This window comes from Oncorhynchus tshawytscha, linkage group LG14 (genome assembly GCF_018296145.1).
Source record: "Oncorhynchus tshawytscha isolate Ot180627B linkage group LG14, Otsh_v2.0, whole genome shotgun sequence".
In the NCBI taxonomy this organism is placed as follows: domain Eukaryota; kingdom Metazoa; phylum Chordata; class Actinopteri; order Salmoniformes; family Salmonidae; genus Oncorhynchus; species Oncorhynchus tshawytscha.
In genome coordinates, this window is record NC_056442.1 from 56,475,926 (window position 1) to 56,496,241 (window position 20,316).

Here is a 20,316-nt window from a genome sequence, read left to right on the forward strand (position 1 = left end):
CTGAGAGGAGAGGACCATCAGAACTGGGACCAACATGGTACTGCCCCACTGAGAGGAGAGGACCATCTGAACTGGGACCAACATGGTACTGCCCCACTGAGAGGAGAGGACCATCTGAACTGGGACCAACATGGTACTGCCCCACTGAGAGGAGAGGAGAGGACCATCTGAACTGGGACCAACATGGTACTGCCCCACTGAGAGGAGAGGAGAGGACCATCTTAACTGGGACCAACATGGTACTGCCCCACTGAGAGGAGAGGACCATCTGAACTGGGACCAACATGGTACTGCCCCACAGAGAGGAGAGGAGAGGACCATCTTAACTGGGACCAACATGGTACTGCCCCACTGAGAGGAGAGGAGAGGACCATCAGAACTGGGACTAACATGGTACTGCCCCACTGAGAGGAGAGGAGAGGACCATCAGAACTGGGACCAACATGGTACTGCCCCACTGAGAGGAGAGGAGAGGACCATCAGAACTGGGACCAACATGGTACTGCCCCACTGAGAGGAGAGGACCATCAGAACTGGGACCAACATGGTACTGCCCCACTGAGAGGAGAGGACCATCAGAACTGGGACCAACATGGTACTGCCCCACTGAGAGGAGAGGACCATCAGAACTGGGACCAACATGGTACTGCCCCACTGAGAGGAGAGGACCATCAGAACTGGGACCAACATGGTACTGCCCCACTGAGAGGAGAGGACCATCAGAACTGGGACCAACATGGTACTGCCCCACTGAGGGAGAGGACCATCAGAACTGGGACCAACATGGTACTGCCCCACTGAGAGGAGAGGAGAGGACCATCAGAACTGGGACCAACATGGTAATGCCCCACTGAGAGGAGAGGACCATAATACTGGGACCAACATGGTACTGCCCCACTGAGAGGAGAGGACCATCAGAACTGGGACGAACATGGTACTGCCCCACTGAGAGGAGAGGAGAGGACCATCAGAACTGGGACCAACATGGTACTGCCCCACTGAGAGGAGAGGAGAGGACCATCAGAACTGGGACCAACATGGTACTGCCCCACTGAGAGGAGAGGACCATCAGAACTGGGACTAACATGGTACTGCCCCACTGAGAGGAGAGGACCATCAGAACTGGGACCAACATGGTACTGCCCCACTGAGAGGAGAGGACCATCAGAACTGGGACCAACATGGTACTGCCCCACTGAGAGGAGAGGACCATCAGAACTGGGACCAACATGGTACTGCCCCACTGAGAGGAGAGGAACATCAGAACTGGGACCAACATGGTACTGCCCCACTGAGAGGAGAGGACCATCAGAACTGGGACCAACATGGTACTGCCCCACTGAGAGGAGAGGAGAGGACCATCAGAACTGGGACCAACATGGTACTGCCCCACTGAGAGGAGAGGAGAGGACCATCTGAACTGGGACCAACATGGTACTGCCCCACTGAGAGGAGAGGAGAGGACCATCAGAACTGGGACCAACATGGTACTGCCCCACTGAGAGGAGAGGAGAGGACCATCAGAACTGGGACCAACATGGTACTGCTCCACTGAGAGGAGAGGACCATCAGAACTGGGACTAACATGGTACTGCTCCACTGAGAGGAGAGGACCATCTGAACTGGGACCAACATGGTACTGACCCACTGAGAGGAGAGGAGAGGACCATCAGAACTGGGACTACAAGGTACTGCCCCACTGAGAGGAGAGGACCATCAGAACTGGGACCAACATGGTACTGCTCCACTGAGAGGAGAGGACCATCAGAACTGGGACCAACATGGTACTGCCCCACTGAGAGGAGAGGACCATCAGAACTGGGACCAACATGGTACTGCCCCACTGAGAGGAGAGGAACATCAGAACTGGGACCAACATGGTACTGCCCCACTGAGAGGAGAGGACCATCAGAACTGGGACCAACATGGTACTGCCCCACTGAGAGGAGAGGACCATCAGAACTGGGACTAACATGGTACTGCCCCACTGAGAGGAGAGGAGAGGACCATCAGAAATGGGACCAACATGGTACTGCTACACTGAGAGGAGAGGACCATCAGAACTGGGACCAACATGGTACTGCCCCACTGAGAGGAGAGGAGAGGACCATCAGAACTGGGACCAACATGGTCCTGCCCCACTGAGAGGAGAGGAGAGGACCATCAGAACTGGGACCAACATGGTACTGCCCCACTGAGAGGAGAGGAGAGGACCATCAGAACTGGGACCAACATGGTACTGCCCCACTGAGAGGAGAGGACCATCAGAACTGGGACTAACATGGTACTGCCCCACTGAGAGGAGAGGACCATCAGAACTGGGACCAACATGGTACTGCCCCACTGAGAGGAGAGGAGAGGAGAGGACCATCAGAACTGGGACCAACATGGTACTGCCCCACTGAGAGGAGAGGACCATCAGAACTGGGACCAACATGGTACTGCCCCGCTGAGAGGAGAGGACCATCAGAACTGGGACCAACATGGTACTGCCCCACTGAGAGGAGAGGACCATCAGAACTGGGACCAACATGGTACTGCCCCACTGAGAGGAGAGGAGAGGACCATCTGAACTGGGACCAACATGGTACTGCCCCACTGAGAGGAGAGGACCATCAGAACTGGGACCAACATGGTACTGCCCCACTGAGAGGAGAGGAGAGGACCATCAGAACTGGGACCAACATGGTACTGCTCCACTGAGAGGAGAGGACCATCAGAACTGGGACTAACATGGTACTGCTCCACTGAGAGGAGAGGACCATCTGAACTGGGACCAACATGGTACTGACCCACTGAGAGGAGAGGACCATCAGAACTGGGACCAACAGGTACTGCCCCACTGAGAGGAGAGGACCATCAGAACTGGGACCAACATGGTACTGCTCCACTGAGAGGAGAGGACCATCAGAACTGGGACCAACATGGTACTGCCCCACTGAGAGGAGAGGACCATCAGAACTGGGACCAACATGGTACTGCCCCACTGAGAGGAGAGGAACATCAGAACTGGGACCAACATGGTACTGCCCCACTGAGAGGAGAGGACCATCAGAACTGGGACCAACATGGTACTGCCCCACTGAGAGGAGAGGACCATCAGAACTGGGACTAACATGGTACTGCCCCACTGAGAGGAGAGGAGAGGACCATCAGAAATGGGACCAACATGGTACTGCCCCACTGAGAGGAGAGGACCATCAGAACTGGGACCAACATGGTACTGCCCCACTGAGAGGAGAGGAGAGGACCATCAGAACTGGGACCAACATGGTACTGCCCCACTGAGAGGAGAGGAGAGGACCATCAGAACTGGGACCAACATGGTACTGCCCCACTGAGGAGGAGAGGACCATCAGAACTGGGACCAACATGGTACTGCCCCACTGAGAGGAGAGGACCATCAGAACTGGGACTAACATGGTACTGCCCCACTGAGAGGAGAGGACCATCAGAACTGGGACCAACATGGTACTGCCCCACTGAGAGGAGAGGAGAGGAGAGGACCATCAGAACTGGGACCAACATGGTACTGCCCCACTGAGAGGAGAGGACCATCAGAACTGGGACCAACATGGTACTGCCCCACTGAGAGGAGAGGACCATCAGAACTGGGACCAACATGGTACTGCCCCACTGAGAGGAGAGGACCATCAGAACTGGGACCAACATGGTACTGCCCCACTGAGAGGAGAGGAGAGGACCATCTGAACTGGGACCAACATGGTACTGCCCCACTGAGAGGAGAGGACCATCAGAACTGGGACCAACATGGTACTGCCCCACTGAGAGGAGAGGAGAGGACCATCAGAACTGGGACCAACATGGTACTGCCCCACTGAGAGGAGAGGAGAGGACCATCAGAACTGGGACCAACATGGTACTGCCCCACTGAGAGGAGAGGACCATCAGAACTGGGACCAACATGGTACTGCCCCACTGAGAGGAGAGGAGAGGACCATCAGAACTGGGACCAACATGGTACTGCCTCACTGAGAGGAGAGGACCATCAGAACTGGGACCAACATGGTACTGCCCCACTGAGAGGAGAGGACCATCAGAACTGGGACTAGAGTACAATTTTTTTTGGATTACTGTCCCAACAACAAAATACTTAAAGGCATAATTCTGTCCTTGAAACTTTACCTTGAAATAGTGTAGAATTCCATTCATTACTACAGAGGACTGTTTCCTACTGGGGAGTACCAAAATGGCCGATCGGTGGCTTCAAAACCTCTCAATGGCCAATACACCGCATTCAGCAATCTAGTGTTTATATTCGGAAAGTTTTCAGATCCTTCGACTTTTTCCACATTTAGTCACATATCAGCCTTATTCTCAAATGTATTAAAAAAAAACAATCGTCACACAGAACCCTATAATGACAAAACAAAAACAGTTTTTTAGAAATGTTGCTAATTTACTACAAATAAAAAACTGAAATATGACATTTACATAAGTATTCAGACCCTTTACTCAGTACTTTGTTGAAGCACCTTTTGCAGCGATTACAGCCTTGAGTCTTCTTGGGTATGATGCTACAAGCTTGGCACGCCTGTATTTGGGGAGTTTCTCCCATTCTTCTCTGCAGATCCTCTCAAACTCTGTCAGGTCGGATGGGCAGTGTTGCTGCACAGCTATTTTTCAGGTCTCTCCAGAGATGTTCAATCGGGTTCAAGTCTGGGCTCTGGCTTGGCCACTCAAGGACATTCAGAGACTTGTCCCGAAGCCACTCTGGCGTTGTCTTGGCTGTGTGCTTAGGGTGGTTGCCCTGTTGGAAGGTGAACCTTCGCCCCAGTCAGGTCCTGAGCGCTCTGGAGCAGGTTTTCATCAAGCATCTCCCTTTACTTTGCTCGAATCATCTTTCCCTTGATCCTGACTAGTCTCCCAGTCCCTGCCACTGAAAAACATCCCCACAGCATGATGCTGCCACCACCATGCTTCACCGTAGGGATGGTGCCAGGTTTCCTCCAGATGTGACGCTCGGCATTCAGGCCAAAGAGTTCAATCTTGTTTTCATCAGACCAGAGAATCTTGTTTCTCATGGTCTGAGAGTCCTTTAGGTGCCTTATGACAAACTCTGAGCGGGCTTTCATGTGCCTTCTACTGAGAAGTGGCTTCCGTCTGACCACTCTACCATAAAGGCCTTATTTTTGGAATGCTGCAGATATGGTTGTCCTTCTGGAAGGTTCTCCCATCTCCACAGAGGAACTCTAGAACTCTGTCAGGGTGACCATCGGAGTCTTGGTCACCTCAGTGATCAAGGCCCTTCTCCCCCGATTCCCCAGGCGGCCAGCTCTAGGAAGAGTCTTGGTGGTTCCAAACTTCTTCCATTTAAGAATGTTGGAGGCCACTGTGTTCTTGGGGACCTTCAATAGTGCAGACATTTTTTGGTACCTTTCCCCAGATCTGTACCTCGACATGATCCTGTCTCGGAGCTCTACGGACAATTCCTTCAACCTCATGGCTTGGTTTTTGCTCTGACATACACTGTCAACCGTGGGACCTTGTATAGACAGGCGTGTGCCTTTCCAAATCATGTCCAAATCAATTGAATTTACCACAGGTGGACCCCAATCAAGTTGTAGAAACATCTCAAGGATGATCAATGGAAACAGGAAGCAGCTGAGCTCAATTATGAGTCTCATAGAAAAGGGTCAGAATACCTTTCTGTTGAAAAAGTTTAATACATTTGCAAAAATGTCTAAAAAAAACCTGTTTTTGCTTTGTCATTTTTGGGGGTATTGTGTGTAGACTGCTGACATCCATTTTACATTAAGACTGTAACGTAACAACATGTGCAAAAAGTCTGAATACTTTCCCGAATGCACTGTACAGTAGTACATCGATGCGTAGAGCCTTTTACCCTGGCAATTGAATGAATGGTTCTGTCTCTGTGGTATGATCTACAGAAGTACAAGCAGTGCGTTGATTCAAGGTCCCTACAAGGGAATATTGACGCCAATGCTGAATAAAGGGGCTTCAGGTAACTAGGCTACGGTATGAATCTCTTACATATCAGATTGGCTTCATGTTTGTCTCCCCCTCCTCCCATTTCTGTCCTTCCTCTCTCTCCCTCGCCCTCTCTCCCTCTCTTTTCCTCTCCTTCTCCCCCCTCCCATTTCTGTCCTTCCTCTCTCTCCCTCGCCCTCTCTCCCTCTCTTTTCCTCTCCTTCTCCCCCTCCTCCCATTTCTGTCCTTCCTCTCTCTCCCCGCCCTCTCTCCCTCTCTTTTCCTCTCCTTCTCCCCCCTCCCATTTCTGTCCTTCCTCTCTCTCCCCCGCCCTCTCTCCCTCTCTCCCCCCTCTCGGTCTCTAGTTTTGTCATTTTGTATTGAAGAGAGAGCGTATACTCAACAGCCATCCTCTCTCCCCTCTCTAACTCTCCCAAGCAACCAACCATACATGCCCTAACCTACCCTGCACTGTTGGATAAGGCCACGGGGACAAAGAGACACACAGAGGTTTAGATGGGTGGGTAAGATGGGGAGGGATGGACCAGGAGGTGAATTGTGGGTAGTGAAGTTTGTAAGGGGTTGGGAGTGGGGGGTCAGGTGATAGATAAAAACCTTTCATGACATTAGGATCTGTGAGGTTCCGCCAACAGATCATTGAGATCATAGCCTGGAGTCTGTCCTCTTCCTCTTCATCATCATCCAGCGAGGGAGCACGGCTGCCCGTGGTGTGGTGGTAGTTTATGGTCACTGCTATATACCAGGTAATAATACACACAGATCACACAGTTAAACATATTACACAGCGCCATCTATAGGCCTGGTGGTGTGGTGGTAGTTTATGGTCACTGCTTACAGTCTCTACAGCGTACAGTCTCTACAGCGTACAGTCTCTACAGCGTACAGTCTCTACAGCTTACAGTCTCTACAGCTTACAGTCTCTATAGCTTACAGTCTCTACAGCTTACAGCCTCTACAGCGTACAGTCTCTACAGCGTACAGTCTCTATAGCTTACAGTCTCTATAGCTTACAGTCTCTATAGCGTACAGTCTCTATAGCTTACAGTCTCTACAGCGTACAGTCTCTACAGCGTACAGTCTCTACAGCGTACAGTCTCTACAGCGTACAGTCTCTACAGCTTACAGTCTCTACAGCTTACAGTCTCTATAGCTTACAGTCTCTACAGCTTACAGCCTCTACAGTGTGTGTGTGTGTGTGTGTGTGTATTGGAAGGAGGGGGTAACTCACTGGAGTCGTGGTGGTGTCCAGGATAGACGATACGGAACACATAGTCAGCTGCTGTCTGCTCCTCTCCCTCCTGATCTAACAGCCTGACTGTGCTGGTCCTCTTCCTTACCTTAGGAAACACCTTACCCTAGAATATACATACACACACACACGCATACACATTATACACTGTCGCAGGAGTCGGCAACAATTTATAGTTTATGTATACTAGATCACTGTATTTATGGTTTTGCTGTGTGGCTCAGTTGGTAGAGCATGTTGCTTGTAATGCCGGGGTAGTGGGTTCGATTCCCAGGACCATCCGTACGTAAAACATATGCTGCATGGCTGTAAGTCGCTTTGGACAAAAGTATCTGCGAAATGGCACATATTATATATATTATAATTATTATATTATATATTGATAAAGGAATTCTAAATTCCTCTGTATTATTTCCCAATCAGAATTCATTACTCTGTCAATGCATTCGAAGGGTTTGTAAGACCCTATATTTTTATAAGAAATGGACAGAGCCCCGGTCTTAAAAGTCAGGTAACAGCATTTAATTCAAGAGAGTACTGGTACATACACATTTTACCACAGGTTATAAACTGAAAATGACGTCAGCGTTTTCTAAATGTTCTCTCTCTTCATGACACTAGTAGAGAGGCCCTATAGCTCTCGAGCCTTCCCTCCTCGCCTGAAGCCAAGGTCAGTCGTTGTAAATCAGCATTCTAGACAGTCTGGAGATAGTTCATTAATTTGTACAAAGGAAGAGACCGTCATTGTTACTAAACTCCTGACTATATTATATACAATTGGGAATGGGAGCAAGAGAGAAAATTCATTATGTACAGTACATAATAGCATTTGGACTAGTCAGTCCTGATTGAAATGTATACATAATTAGTCATCATTGATAAAAATTACCTTAACATATATATATTATAATTATTATGTTATATGTATTATAATTATTATATATATATATATATATATATATATACACACATATTATAATTATTATATATATTATAATTATTATATTATATATATATATTATAATTATTATATTATATTATATACAGTGCCTTGCGAAAGTATTCGGCCCCCTTGAACTTTGCGACCTTTTGACACATTTCAGGCTTCAAACATAAAGATATAAAACTGTATTTTTTTGTGAAGAATCAACAACAAGTGGGACACAATCATGAAGTGGAATGACATTTATTGGATATTTCAAACTTTTTTAACAAATCAAAAACTGAAAAATTGGGCATGCAAAATTATTCAGCCCCCTTAAGTTAATACTTTGTAGTGCCACCTTTTGCTGCGATTACAGCTGTAAGTCGCTTGGGGTATGTCTCTATCAGTTTTGCTCATCGAGAGACTGAAATGTTTTCCCATTCCTCCTTGCAAAACAGCTCGAGCTCAATGAGGTTGGATGGAGAGCATTTGTTAACAGCAGTTTTCAGTTCTTTCCACAGATTCTCGATTGGATTCAGGTCTGGACTTTGACTTGGACATTCTAACACCTGGATATGTTTATTTTTGAACCATTCCATTGTAGATTTTGCTTTATGTTTTGGATCATTGTCTTGTTAGAAGACAAATCTCCGTCCCAGTCTCAGGTCTTTTGCAGACTCCATCCATCTTCCAGAATGGTCCTGTATTTGGCTCCATCCATCTTCCCATCAATTTTAACCATCTTCCCTGTCCCTGCTGAAGAAAAGCAGGCCCAAACCATGATGCTGCCACCACCATGTTTGACAGTGGGGATGGTGTGTTCAGGGTGAAGAGCTGTGTTGCTTTTACGCCAAACATAACGTTTTGCATTGTTGCCAGAAAGTTCAATTTTGGTTTCATCTGACCAGAGCACCTTCTTCCACATGTTTGGTGTGTCTCCCAGGTGGCTTGTGGCAAACTTTAAACAACACTTTTTATGGATATCTTTAAGAAATGGCTTTCTTCATGCCACTCTTCCATAAATCTAAATTAGAGCATGACAGACGTATGTTTCCATGTTGAGAAATAAGGTGATGAAAGAAATCAGACAGGCCAAGGCAAACCTTTTTATTAACATAATTGGTGAAGCAAAGGGAAATTCTAAATTGATATGGGAGAATCTAAAAAAGTTAACAGGGAAAGACCATAGTAACACTGCAAAAAGACTAGAAATCATGGTGAATAACAATCTAACACAGGATGCAGTCGAAATAGCAATAGCCTTCAATTCTACTTTATTGACTCTGTCAGGGTACTGACACAGAACCCCTCCACTGGTTTCTTGGGCTCAGTGCTAGTGAATGACACTCAACCTGTCTTCATCATAAGGGAGGTTTCTGAGTCAAAGTTGAACAAGGTGATTAGCTCACTAAAGAACTCTAAAGCCAAAGATGTGTTTGGGATGGACTCTACCTTTCTTAAAAACTACAAAGAGTCACTCATTGGCCCCATTACTAAGGTCACCAACACATCTATTGGTCTCGGTGTGTTTCCAAGGGTATGGAAGTTGGCCATAATAACGGCCATCTTTAAATCAGGCGACCCTGCTAACGTGAGTAACTACAGGCCCATTAGTATACTACCTGTGGTGTCAAAGGTTGTTGAAAAGTGTGTAGCAGAACAACTGATTGCCCACCTCAACAACAGCCCCTTCACATTACACTCCATGCAGTTTGGCTTCAGAGTGAAACACTCCACAGAAACGGCCAACTGCTTTCTTCTGGAAAATGTGAAGTCCAAGATGGACAAAGGGGGCGTTGTTGGGGCTGTGTTTCTGGACCTAAGGAAGGCTTTTGATACTGTTAACCATGAGATTCTCATCACAAAATTGTCCAAGTTCAACTTTTCCCCTGATGCCTTGAGATGGATGAAATCATACCTCGAAGGCAGAACTCAGTGTGTCAGAGTGAGCAATGAGCTGTCGCCCACTCGTAGCTATGATGTGGGCGTGCCCCAAGGGTCAATACTGGGGCCCCTCCTGTTCAGCCTGTACATTAATGATCTGCCTTCTGTCTGTACTGGGTCTGAAGTTCAAATGTATGCAGATGATACAGTGATATATGTGCAAAGAGCAAACAACAAGCTGCACAATAACTCACTACTGTAATGGTCCAGGTTACAAAGTGGCTCAGTGACTCGTGTTTGCATCTCAATGTGAAAAAAACTGTTTGCATGTTCTTCACAAAGAGGGCAACAGATGTCTATGTGTCAGGGGAGAAGCTCCAGGTGGTATCTGATTTTAAGTACCTTGGCATCATACTTGATTCCAACCTCTCTTTTAAAAAGCATGTGAAAAAGGTAATTCAAATAACCAAATTCAACCTAGCTAATTTCCGATTTATACGAAATTGTTTGACTACAGAGGTAGCAAAACTGTACTTCAAATCTATGATACTCCCCACTTAACATACTGCTTGACTAGTTGGGCCCAAGCTTGCTGTACAACATTAAAACCTATTCAGTCTGTCTACAAACAGGCTCTCAAAGTGCTTGATAGGAAGCCCAATAGCCATCATCATTGTCACATCCTTAGAAAGCATGAGCTCTTGAGTTGGGAAAATCTTGTGCAATACACCGACGCATGTCTTGTATTCAAGATCCTTAATGGCCTGGCTCCTCCCCTCCACTCAATATTTTTGTTAAACAGAAAACCCAGACATATGGCAGCAGATCCACAAGGTCTGCCATGAGAGGTGACTGTATAGTTCCCCTAAGGAAAAGCACCTTTAGTAAATCTGCATTCTCTGTGAGAGCTTCCCATGTCTGGAATACACTGCCATCAGACACACATAACTGCACCACATATCACACTTTCACAAAATGCTTGAAGACATGGCTAAAGGTCAATCAGATTTGTGAACATGGTCCCTAGCTGTGTTTTGCCGCTCTCCATGTTGTCTGTGGTCTGTAGCTTGTGAGGTGTGGAAACACTTTGTTGCTTTGATGAATTTTGTCTTGCTGCTTTTTGTTCTATGTTGCTCTGTCTGTATGCTACGTCTTGCTTGTCCTATGTTGCTATGTCTTGCTTGTTCTATGTTGCTATTGTCTATATTGTAATTGTTTTTAATAACCTGCCCAGGGACTGCGGTTGAAAATTAGCCGGCTGGCTAAAACCGGCACTTTTACTGAAACGTTGATTAATGTGCACTGTCCCTGTAAAAATAAAAATAAACTCAAACTCAAAGGCCAGATTTGTGCAATATACGACTGATTGTTGTCCTATGGACAGAGTCTCCCACCTCAGCTGTAGATCTCTGCAGTTCATCCAGAGTGATCATGGGCCTCTTGGCTGCATCTCTGATCAGTCTTCTCCTTGTATGAGCTGAAAGTTTAGAGGGACGGCCAGGTCTTGGTAGATTTGCAGTGGTCTGATACTCCTTCCATTTCAATATTATCGCTTGCACAGTGCTCCTTGGGATGTTTAAAGCTTGGGAAATCTTTTTGTATCCAAATCCGGCTTTAAACTTCTTCACAACAGTATCTCGGACCTGCCTGGTGTGTTCCTTGTTCTTCATGATGCTCTCTGCGCTTTTAACGGACCTCTGAGACTATCACAGTGCAGGTGCATTTATACGGAGACTTGATTACACACAGGTGGATTGTATTTATCATCATTAGTCATTTAGGTCAACATTGGATCATTCAGAGATCGTCACTGAACTTCTGGAGAGAGTTTGCTGCACTGAAAGTAAAGGGGCTGAATAATTTAGCACGCCCAATTTTTCAGTTTTTGATTTGTTAAAAAAGTTTGAAATATCCAATAAATGTCGTTCCACTTCATGATCCCACTTGTTGTTGATTCTTCACAAAAAAATACAGTTTTATATCTTTATGTTTGAAGCCTGAAATGTGGCAAAAGGTCGCAAAGTTCAAGGGGGCCGAATACTTTCGCAAGGCACTGTATACACTGCTCAAAAAAATAAAGGGAACACTTAAAAAACACAATGGAACTCCAAGTCAATCACACTTCTGTGAAATCAAACTGTCCACTTAGGAAGCAACACTGATTGACAATAAATGTCACATGTTGTTGTGCAAATGGAATAGACAACAGGTGGAAATTATAGGCAATTAGCAAGACACCCCCAATAAAGGAGTGGTTCTGCAGGTGGTAACCACAGACCACTTCTCAGTTCTTATGCTTCCTGGCTGAAGTTTTGGTCACTTTTAAATGCTGGCGGTGCTTTCACTCTAGTGGTAGCATGAGACGGAGTCTACAACCCACACAAGTGGTTCAGGTAGTGCAGCTCATCCAGGATGGCATATCAATGCGAGCTGTGGCAAGAAGGTTTGCTGTGTCTGTCAGCATAGTGTCCAGAGCATGGAGGCGCTACCAGGAGACAGGTCAGTACATCAGGAGACGTGGAGGAGGTCGTAGGAGGGCAACAACCCAGCAGCAGGACCGCTACTTCCGCATTTGTGCAAGGAGGAGCAGGAGGAGCACTGCCAGAGCCCTGCAAAATGACCTCCAGCAGGCCACAAATGTGCATGTGTCTGCTCAAATGGTCAGAAACAGACTCCATGAGGGTGGTATGAGGGCCCGACGTCCACAGGTAGGGGTTGTGCTTACAGCCCAACACCGTGCAGGACGTTTGGCATTTGCCAGAGAACAGGGGTTGTGCTCTTCACAGATGAAAGCAGGTTCCTACTGAGCACATGTGACAAAGTCTGGAGACACCGTGGAGAACGTTCTGCTGCCTGCAACATCCTCCAGCATGACCGGTTTGGTGGTGGGTCAGTCATGGTGTGGGGTGGCATTTCTTTGGGGGGCCGCACAGCCCTCCATGTGCTCGCCAGAGGTAGCCTGACTGCCATTAAGTACAGAGATTAGATCCTCAGACCCCTTGTGAGACCATATGCTGGTGCGGTTGGCCCTGGGTTCCTCCTAATGCAAGACAATGCTAGACCTCATGTGGCTGGAGTGTGTCAGCAGTTCCTGCAAGAGGAAGGCATTGATGCTATGGACTGGCCCGCACGTTCCCCAGACCTGAATCCAATTGAGCACATCTGGGACATCATGTCTCGCTCCATCCACCAACGCCACGTTGCACCACAGACTGTCCATTTAGACCAGGTCTGGGAGGAGATCCCTCAGGAGACCATCCGCCACCTTCATGCCCAGGCGTTGTAGGGAGGTCTACAGAGGCCACACACACTACTGAGCCTCATTTTGACATGTTTTAGGACATTACATCAAAGTTGGATCAGCCTGTTGGTTTTCCACTTTAATTTTGAGTGTGACTCCAAATCCAGACCTATGGGTTGATAAATTTGATTTTATAATGTATTCAACTATGTAAAGAAAAAAGTATTTAATAAGAATATTTCATTCATTCAGATCTAGGATGTGTTATTTTAGTGTTCCCTTTATTTTTTTGAGCAGTGTATTATATTATAATTATTATATTATAATTATTATATTATATATATTATAATTATCATATTATATATATTATATTATCATTATTATATTATATATATTATAGTTTTATATTATTTATATTATATATATTATAATTATTAAATTATATATATTATAATTATTATAGTCGTAGGTGTAGGCTGTCTTACTATCCAGGTCGAGCTTCTACTTTTAAAAATCCACCTTTCCAGAAATAAGTCTCTCACCATTGCCGCGTGTTGCAGAGCCCCCTCAGCCCCCAGCTGTGCCCTGGACAGCATATGGGAATTGATTACCCCCCATCTACCTTCAGAGCTTGTGCTGTTAGGCAAGCTAAACCGGGACATTCTTAACACCCCAGCCATCCTACAATCTAAGCTAGATGCCCTCAATCTCACACAAATCATCAAGGAACCTACCAGGTACAACCCTAAATCCGTAACCATGGGCACCCTCATAGATATCATCCTGACCAACCTGCCCTCTAAATACACCTCTGCTGTCTTCAACCAGGATCTCAGCGATCACTGCCTCATTGCCTGCGTGCGTACTGGGTCCATGGTCAAACGACCACCCCTCATCACTGTCAAACGCTCCCGTAAACACTTCAGCGAGCCGGCCTTTCTAATCGACCTGGCCCGGGTATCCTGGAAGGTATATTGACCTCATCCTGTCAGTAGAGGATGCCTGGTTGCTCTTCAAAAGTGCTTTCCTCTCCATCTTAAATAAGCATACCCCTATCAAACAATGTAGAACTAAGAACAGATATAGCCCTTGGTTCACCCCAGACTTGACTACCCTTGACCAGCACAAAAACATCCAGTGGCGTTCTGCATTGGCATCGAACAGCCCCCGTGATATGCAACTTTTCAGGGAAGTCAGGAACCAATATACTCAGACAGTTAGAAAAGCTAAGGCTAGCTTTTTCAAACAGAAATTTGCTTCCTGTAGCACTAATTCCAAAAAAGTTTTGGGACACTAAAGTCCATGGAGAATAAGAGCACCTCCTCCCAGCTGCCCACTGCACTGAGGATAGGAAACACTGTCACCACCGATAAATCTACGATCATTTCAATAAGCCTTTTTCCACGGCTGGCAACCTGGCTACGCTTACCCGGCCAACATCTCTGCACCCCCTGCAGCAACTTTCCTTCTAGTCTTTCCTTCTAGTCTGCTACCCGGCCAACATCTCTGCACCCCCTGCAGCAACTTTCCTTCTAGTCTTTCCTTCTAGTCTGCTACCCGGCCAACATCTCTGCACCCCCTGCAGCAACTTTCCTTCTAGTCTTTCCTTCTAGTCTGCTACCCGGCCAACATCTCTGCACCCCCTGCAGCAACTTTCCTTCTAGTCTTTCCTTCTAGTCTGCTGCCAATGACTGGAACGAATTGCAAAAATCACTGAAGAGTCTTATATCTCCCTCTCTAACTTTAAGCATCAGCTGTCAGAGCAGTTTACTGATCACTGTCAGTGATCAGTAAGCTGCTTGACTGTCACATCTGTAAATAGCCCACCCAACTACCTCATCCCCATATTATTACTTACCCTCTTGCACCCCAGTATCTCTACTTACACATCATCATCTGCTCATCTATCACTCCAGTATTAATGCTAAATTGTAATTATTTCAACTCAATGGCCTATTTATTGCCTTACCTCCCTACTCGTCTACATTTGCACACACTGTACATAGATTTTTCTATTGTGTTATTGACTGTAAGTTTGTTTATGTGTAACTCTGTGTTTTTCGTCACACTGCTTTGCTTTATCTTGGCCAGGTCGTAGTTGTAAATGAGAACTTGTTCTGAACTAGCCTACCTGGTTAAATAAAGGAGAAATAAAAAATAAATAATAGTCATCCCTTTACCTTTCTGTGACCAGAGTGGTGTTAAATCTGTTCTGGAGTCAGGTCTTAGTAACACGCACTTACTACTTAACTGACGTCTCTCTTTATATAATATTGTACTAGATCTGTCTGAGGCCAGTTTTTAATAGCAATCACCTCTATAGTATTAGATCTGTTCTGAGACCAGGTCTTACCTTGCCTCTCTGGCTCCAGAGTGGAGGCTCCAGCTGACCGCGGGGCAGCAGGCCCGTCTCCAGGCAGGACAGGAAGGCAAGTAGGTGGCCGCCGGGGGGGAAGTGGAGTGGGGGGTGCTGGATACCATCCTGACTAACCAGAACCAAAGTCCCACCACAGTCCGCTGTGTGGGGGGGGGAGAGGTAGATATGAATAATTTGAGAGGAGCAGTATAAAGGGAGTCACTAAGATAAATGAGGAAACTTGAGCAGCTATATCCTCCATCCTCCGCCCTTCTGCCCTCCTGCCCGTCTGCCCTCCGCCCGTCTGCCCTCCCGCCCGTCTGCCCTCCAGCCCGTCTGCCCTCCACCCTTCTGCCCTCCCGCCCGTCTGCCCTCCACCCTTCTGTCCTGCTGCCCTCCCGCCCCTGCCAGTCTGCCATCCCGCCCTTCTGTCCTGCTGCCCTCCCGCAGTTCTGCCCTTCTGCCCTCCCCCTCCCCTCCCGCCCTTCTGTCCTGCTGCCCTCCCGCAGTTCTGCCCTCCCGCCCCTCTGCCCTCCCGCCCTTCTGTCCTGCTGCCCTCCCCAGTTCTGCCCTTCTGTCTGCCCTCCCGCCCTCCCGCTGTTCTGCCCTCCCGCCCTCCCGCCGTTCTGCCCTTCGCCGTTCTGCCCTCCGCCCTTCTGCCCTACCGCCCTTCTGCCCTACCGCCCTTCTGTCCTTCCGCCCTTCGCCCTTCTGCCCTCCCCCCCGTTCTGCCCTCCCGCCCTTCTGCCCTACCGACCTTCTGCCCTACCGACCTTCTGCCCTACCGACCTTCTGCCCTCCCCCGTTCTGCCCTCCCGCCCTTCTGCCCCCGACCTTCTGCCCTACCGACCTTCTGCCCTACCGCCCTTCTGTCCTTCCGCCCTTCGCCCTTCTGCCCTCCCGCCGTTCTGCCCTCCCGCCCTTCGCCGTTCTGCCCTCCGCCCTTCTGCCCTACCGCCCTTCTGCCCTACCGCCCTTCTGCCCTACCGCCCTTCTGTCCTTCCGCCCTTCGCCCTTCTGCCCTCCCGCCGTTCTGCCCTCCCGCCCTTCTGCCCTACCGACCTTCTGCCCTACCGACCTTCTGCCCTCCCGCCCTTCTGCCCTCCCGACCTTCTGCCCTACCGACCTTCTGCCCTACCGACCTTCTGCCCTACCGCCCTTCTGTCCTTCCGCCCTTCGCCCTTCTGCCCTCCCGCCGTTCTGCCCTCCCGCCCTTCGCCGTTCTGCCCTCCGCCCTTCTGCCCTACCGCCCTTCTGCCCTACCGACCTTCTGCCCTACCGCAGCCTATTCTCTATGGGCCCTGGTCAAATAGCACCATATTCCCTATGGGCCCTGGTCAAATAGCAGCCTATTCTCTATGGGCCCTGGTTAAATAGCACCATATTCCCTATGGGCCCTGGTCAAATAGCACCCTATTCTCTATGGGCCATGGTCAAATAGCAGCCTGTTTTCTATGGGCCCTGGTCCAAAGTAGTGCACTATAAAGGGGGTAGGGTGCCATAGGGGACACCTCCCAGGTGTCATGGTGGAATGGGTTCCCTGGTATTATTGGAAACGGGAAAGGCCATCCAGTTCCTCCGTAACACTGGGGTTGATGGGAAATAATGAGGTGGACTGTAATAGTGTGTTGGGTGTGTGTGTGTAGACTCACGTCGCTGGTGACAGTGAATGCACACGACCTGTCGTAAAGGCACAGTCAACGCATAGTCCCAATAGATACTGAGAGAGAGAGAGAGAGAGAGAGAGAGAGAGACAGAGAGAGAGAGACAGAGAGACACAGACAGAGAGAGACCGGGAGAGAGAGAGAGAAGTAAGTGAGTGAGTGAATTAAATTATTGTGCCATTTTATGAAAAGATCCAACTAATCAACCAATACATTTGGACATGGGTTAGATCTTCATCCAGGGTGTATTGGTGGGGTGTTGGGGGAGAATAGGGGGTTGTGGGGGTGACAGGTTAAACACAATGATGTATAACCAGCAAGCATATGAATATGGCCGTGTTCCAAATGGTACCCTGGGTACCCTTTATAGTGCACTACTTTTGGAGGGTTCTGGTCAAAAGTAGTGCACTACATAGGGAATAGAGTGCGATTTGGGACTGGGTCACAGTCCCCCAGGGTTAGTATATAGTAGAAGGAGAATTCTCCTGCTGAGCGTACTGCAAAACATTTATTCACATTTGTACTTGTTTGTGTGAACATTTGTTCATGTCCGGCTGGCGCCACTTTGTCTAGCTCTCCTCAACTGAGGGGATATCGATCTTGATCAGCCAATCAGCTGGTGCCCTCTCGCCACCACACTCTGAACATGAGCTGATCATGCACTCTCTGATTGGCTAAGAACTTCTAGCTGGTTCTGAACTGGCTGGCCAGGCCCGATGCATGCTTCTTGCATCCCTGAAAAACAATAGGACTCAGTCGTGACTACTGTTGCCTTCCAGTGCAGATCAGAGGTTTACGTCAGTAATTGTTGTTACGGCTGAGATATTGTGTGTTTTCCATTACTGTTAGTAGTAGTTTATATTCCTTGTAATAGTATTACCGAGTTTATTATGTTACTATGTACACTACCACATTCAAAAAATTTGGGGTCACTTAGAAATGTCCTTGTTTTTGAAAGAAAAGCAACAAACAAAAAAATTGTCCATTAAAATTAACATCAAATTGATCAGAAATGTAAATGTTATTTTAACGGACAACAAATGTGCTTTTCCTTCAAAAACCAGGACATTTCTAAGTGACCACCAGAACTTTTCAATGGTAGTGTACGCGTTTGTTAACATTTATACAGTTCTTTGTTCTATTCCTCATCACATTCCTCTATATCCCATGGTATACGGTCTGATATACCATTGGCTGTTAGCCAATCAGCATACAGGGCTCCAACCACCCAGTTTATATTCCTCTATATCCCATGGTATACGGTCTGATATACCATTGGCTGTTAGCCAATCAGCATACAGGGCTCCAACCACCCAGTTTATATTCCTCTATATCCCATGGTATACGGTCTGATATACCATTGGCTGTTAGCCAATCAGCATTCAGGGCTCCAACCACTCTCTGACCCGGGGAAAGGTGAAATAGGAAGGTGTGTCCATCGCCATATGTTTCTACCTACGGTACTTCACGTCTATGTCCCTGTACCTACCTCTTCTCCAGGTCACAGTCCCCCAGGGTGCCGTTGATGAGCTGGTTAGGGGTCCACTTCAAGGTGAGGTTGTCCCCTGACTGGTGAAGAGACAGGTACCCCCGCAACACCTCTATCTCTTTCTTCTATATGGGAGGGGAGGGGGGGCAAAGAGCTTTATTTTCATGCCATCTGACCATAACTTTTTCCCAAAGTGCCAATGAAAATAGAGCTCTTATTGTTGATAAACGTCGGTATTTTTATTTATTTTATTTATCCTTTATTTAACTAGGCAAGTCAGTTCAGTACAAATTATTATTTTCAATGACGGCCTAGGAACAGTGGGTTAACTGCCTGTTCAGGGGCAGAACGACAGATTTGTACCTTGTCAGCTCGGGGGTTTGAACTTGCAACTTTCCGGTTACTAGTCCAATGGTCAAACCACTAAGCTACCTGCCGCCCCACAGAAAAGTACCTCATACCTACGGTAGAATATGGTGGTGGATCTGTGATGTTATGGGGCTATTTATCTTCGACTGGTCCTGGGGACCTTGTTAAGATCAACGGCATCATGAACTTTACCCAGTAGCAGGACATTTTGGCCCCAAAAACCTGGTTGCCTCTGCCAGGAGGCTGACACATGGGCCTCAAGTGGATCTTCTAGCAATTACAACTAAACTCCCAAGCACGAATCAAAATCTATAAAGAAATGGTTAATTGACTACAAAAATCAACATTTTGCAATGGCCACTTCAGTCTCCGGACTTGAACTCCCATTGAAAAGCCTGTGGTTTTGAATTGAAGAGGACAGTCCATAAGAACAGATGAAGGATAGCAAAGATCTGGAACGATTCTGTACAGAGGAATGGTCTAAGATCCCTCTCAACGTGTTCTCCAATCTCTTATTGTTTTTGTTGAAAAAGGCTCAGTGTTGTTATCCTCACAATGGGAGGGGGCTGGAGTATTGAAAACAGGGGAGGGGGCTGGAGTATTGAAAACAGGGGAGGGGGCTGGAGTATTGAAAACAGGGGAGGGGGCTAGAGTATTGAAAACAGGGGGGCTGGAGTATTGAAAACAGGGAAGGGGGCTGGAGTGTTGAAAACAGGGGAGGGGGCTGGAGTGTTGAAAACAGGGGAGGGGGCTGGATTATTGAAAACAGGAGAGGGGGCTGGAGTATTGAAAACAGGGGAGGGGGCTGGATTATTGAAAACAGGGGAGGGGGCTGGAGTATTGAAAAGGGGAGGGGGGGATTGAAAACAGGGGGGCTGGAGTATTGAAAACAGGGGAGGGGGCTGGAGTATTGAAAACAGGGGAGGGGGCTGGAGTATTGAAAAAGGGGAGGGGGCTAGAGTATTGAAAACAGGGAGGGGGCTGGAGTATTGAAAACAGGGGAGGGGGCTAGAGTATTGAAAACAGGGGAGGGGGCTAGAGTATTGAAAACAGGGGAGGGGCTGGAGTATTGAAAACAGGGGAGGGGGCAGGAGTATTGAAAACAGGGGAGGGGGCTGGAGTATTGAAAACAGGGGAGGGGGCTGGAGTATTGAAAACAGGAGAGG

General features: G+C 47.7%; 1 protein-coding gene across 1 annotated transcript in view; it reads right to left on the reverse strand.

Annotated features, from left to right (window-relative positions):
• The window catches only part of LOC112240768 (small G protein signaling modulator 2-like), a 147,301-nt gene that overhangs the window by 42,639 nt on the left and 84,346 nt on the right, over positions 1–20,316 (reverse strand). Inside the window, 5 exon segments of the mRNA XM_042297707.1 lie at positions 6,568–6,705; positions 7,202–7,328; positions 15,626–15,789; positions 17,281–17,348; positions 18,782–18,906. Coding sequence (XP_042153641.1) covers positions 6,568–6,705; positions 7,202–7,328; positions 15,626–15,789; positions 17,281–17,348; positions 18,782–18,906 — 622 coding nt within the window.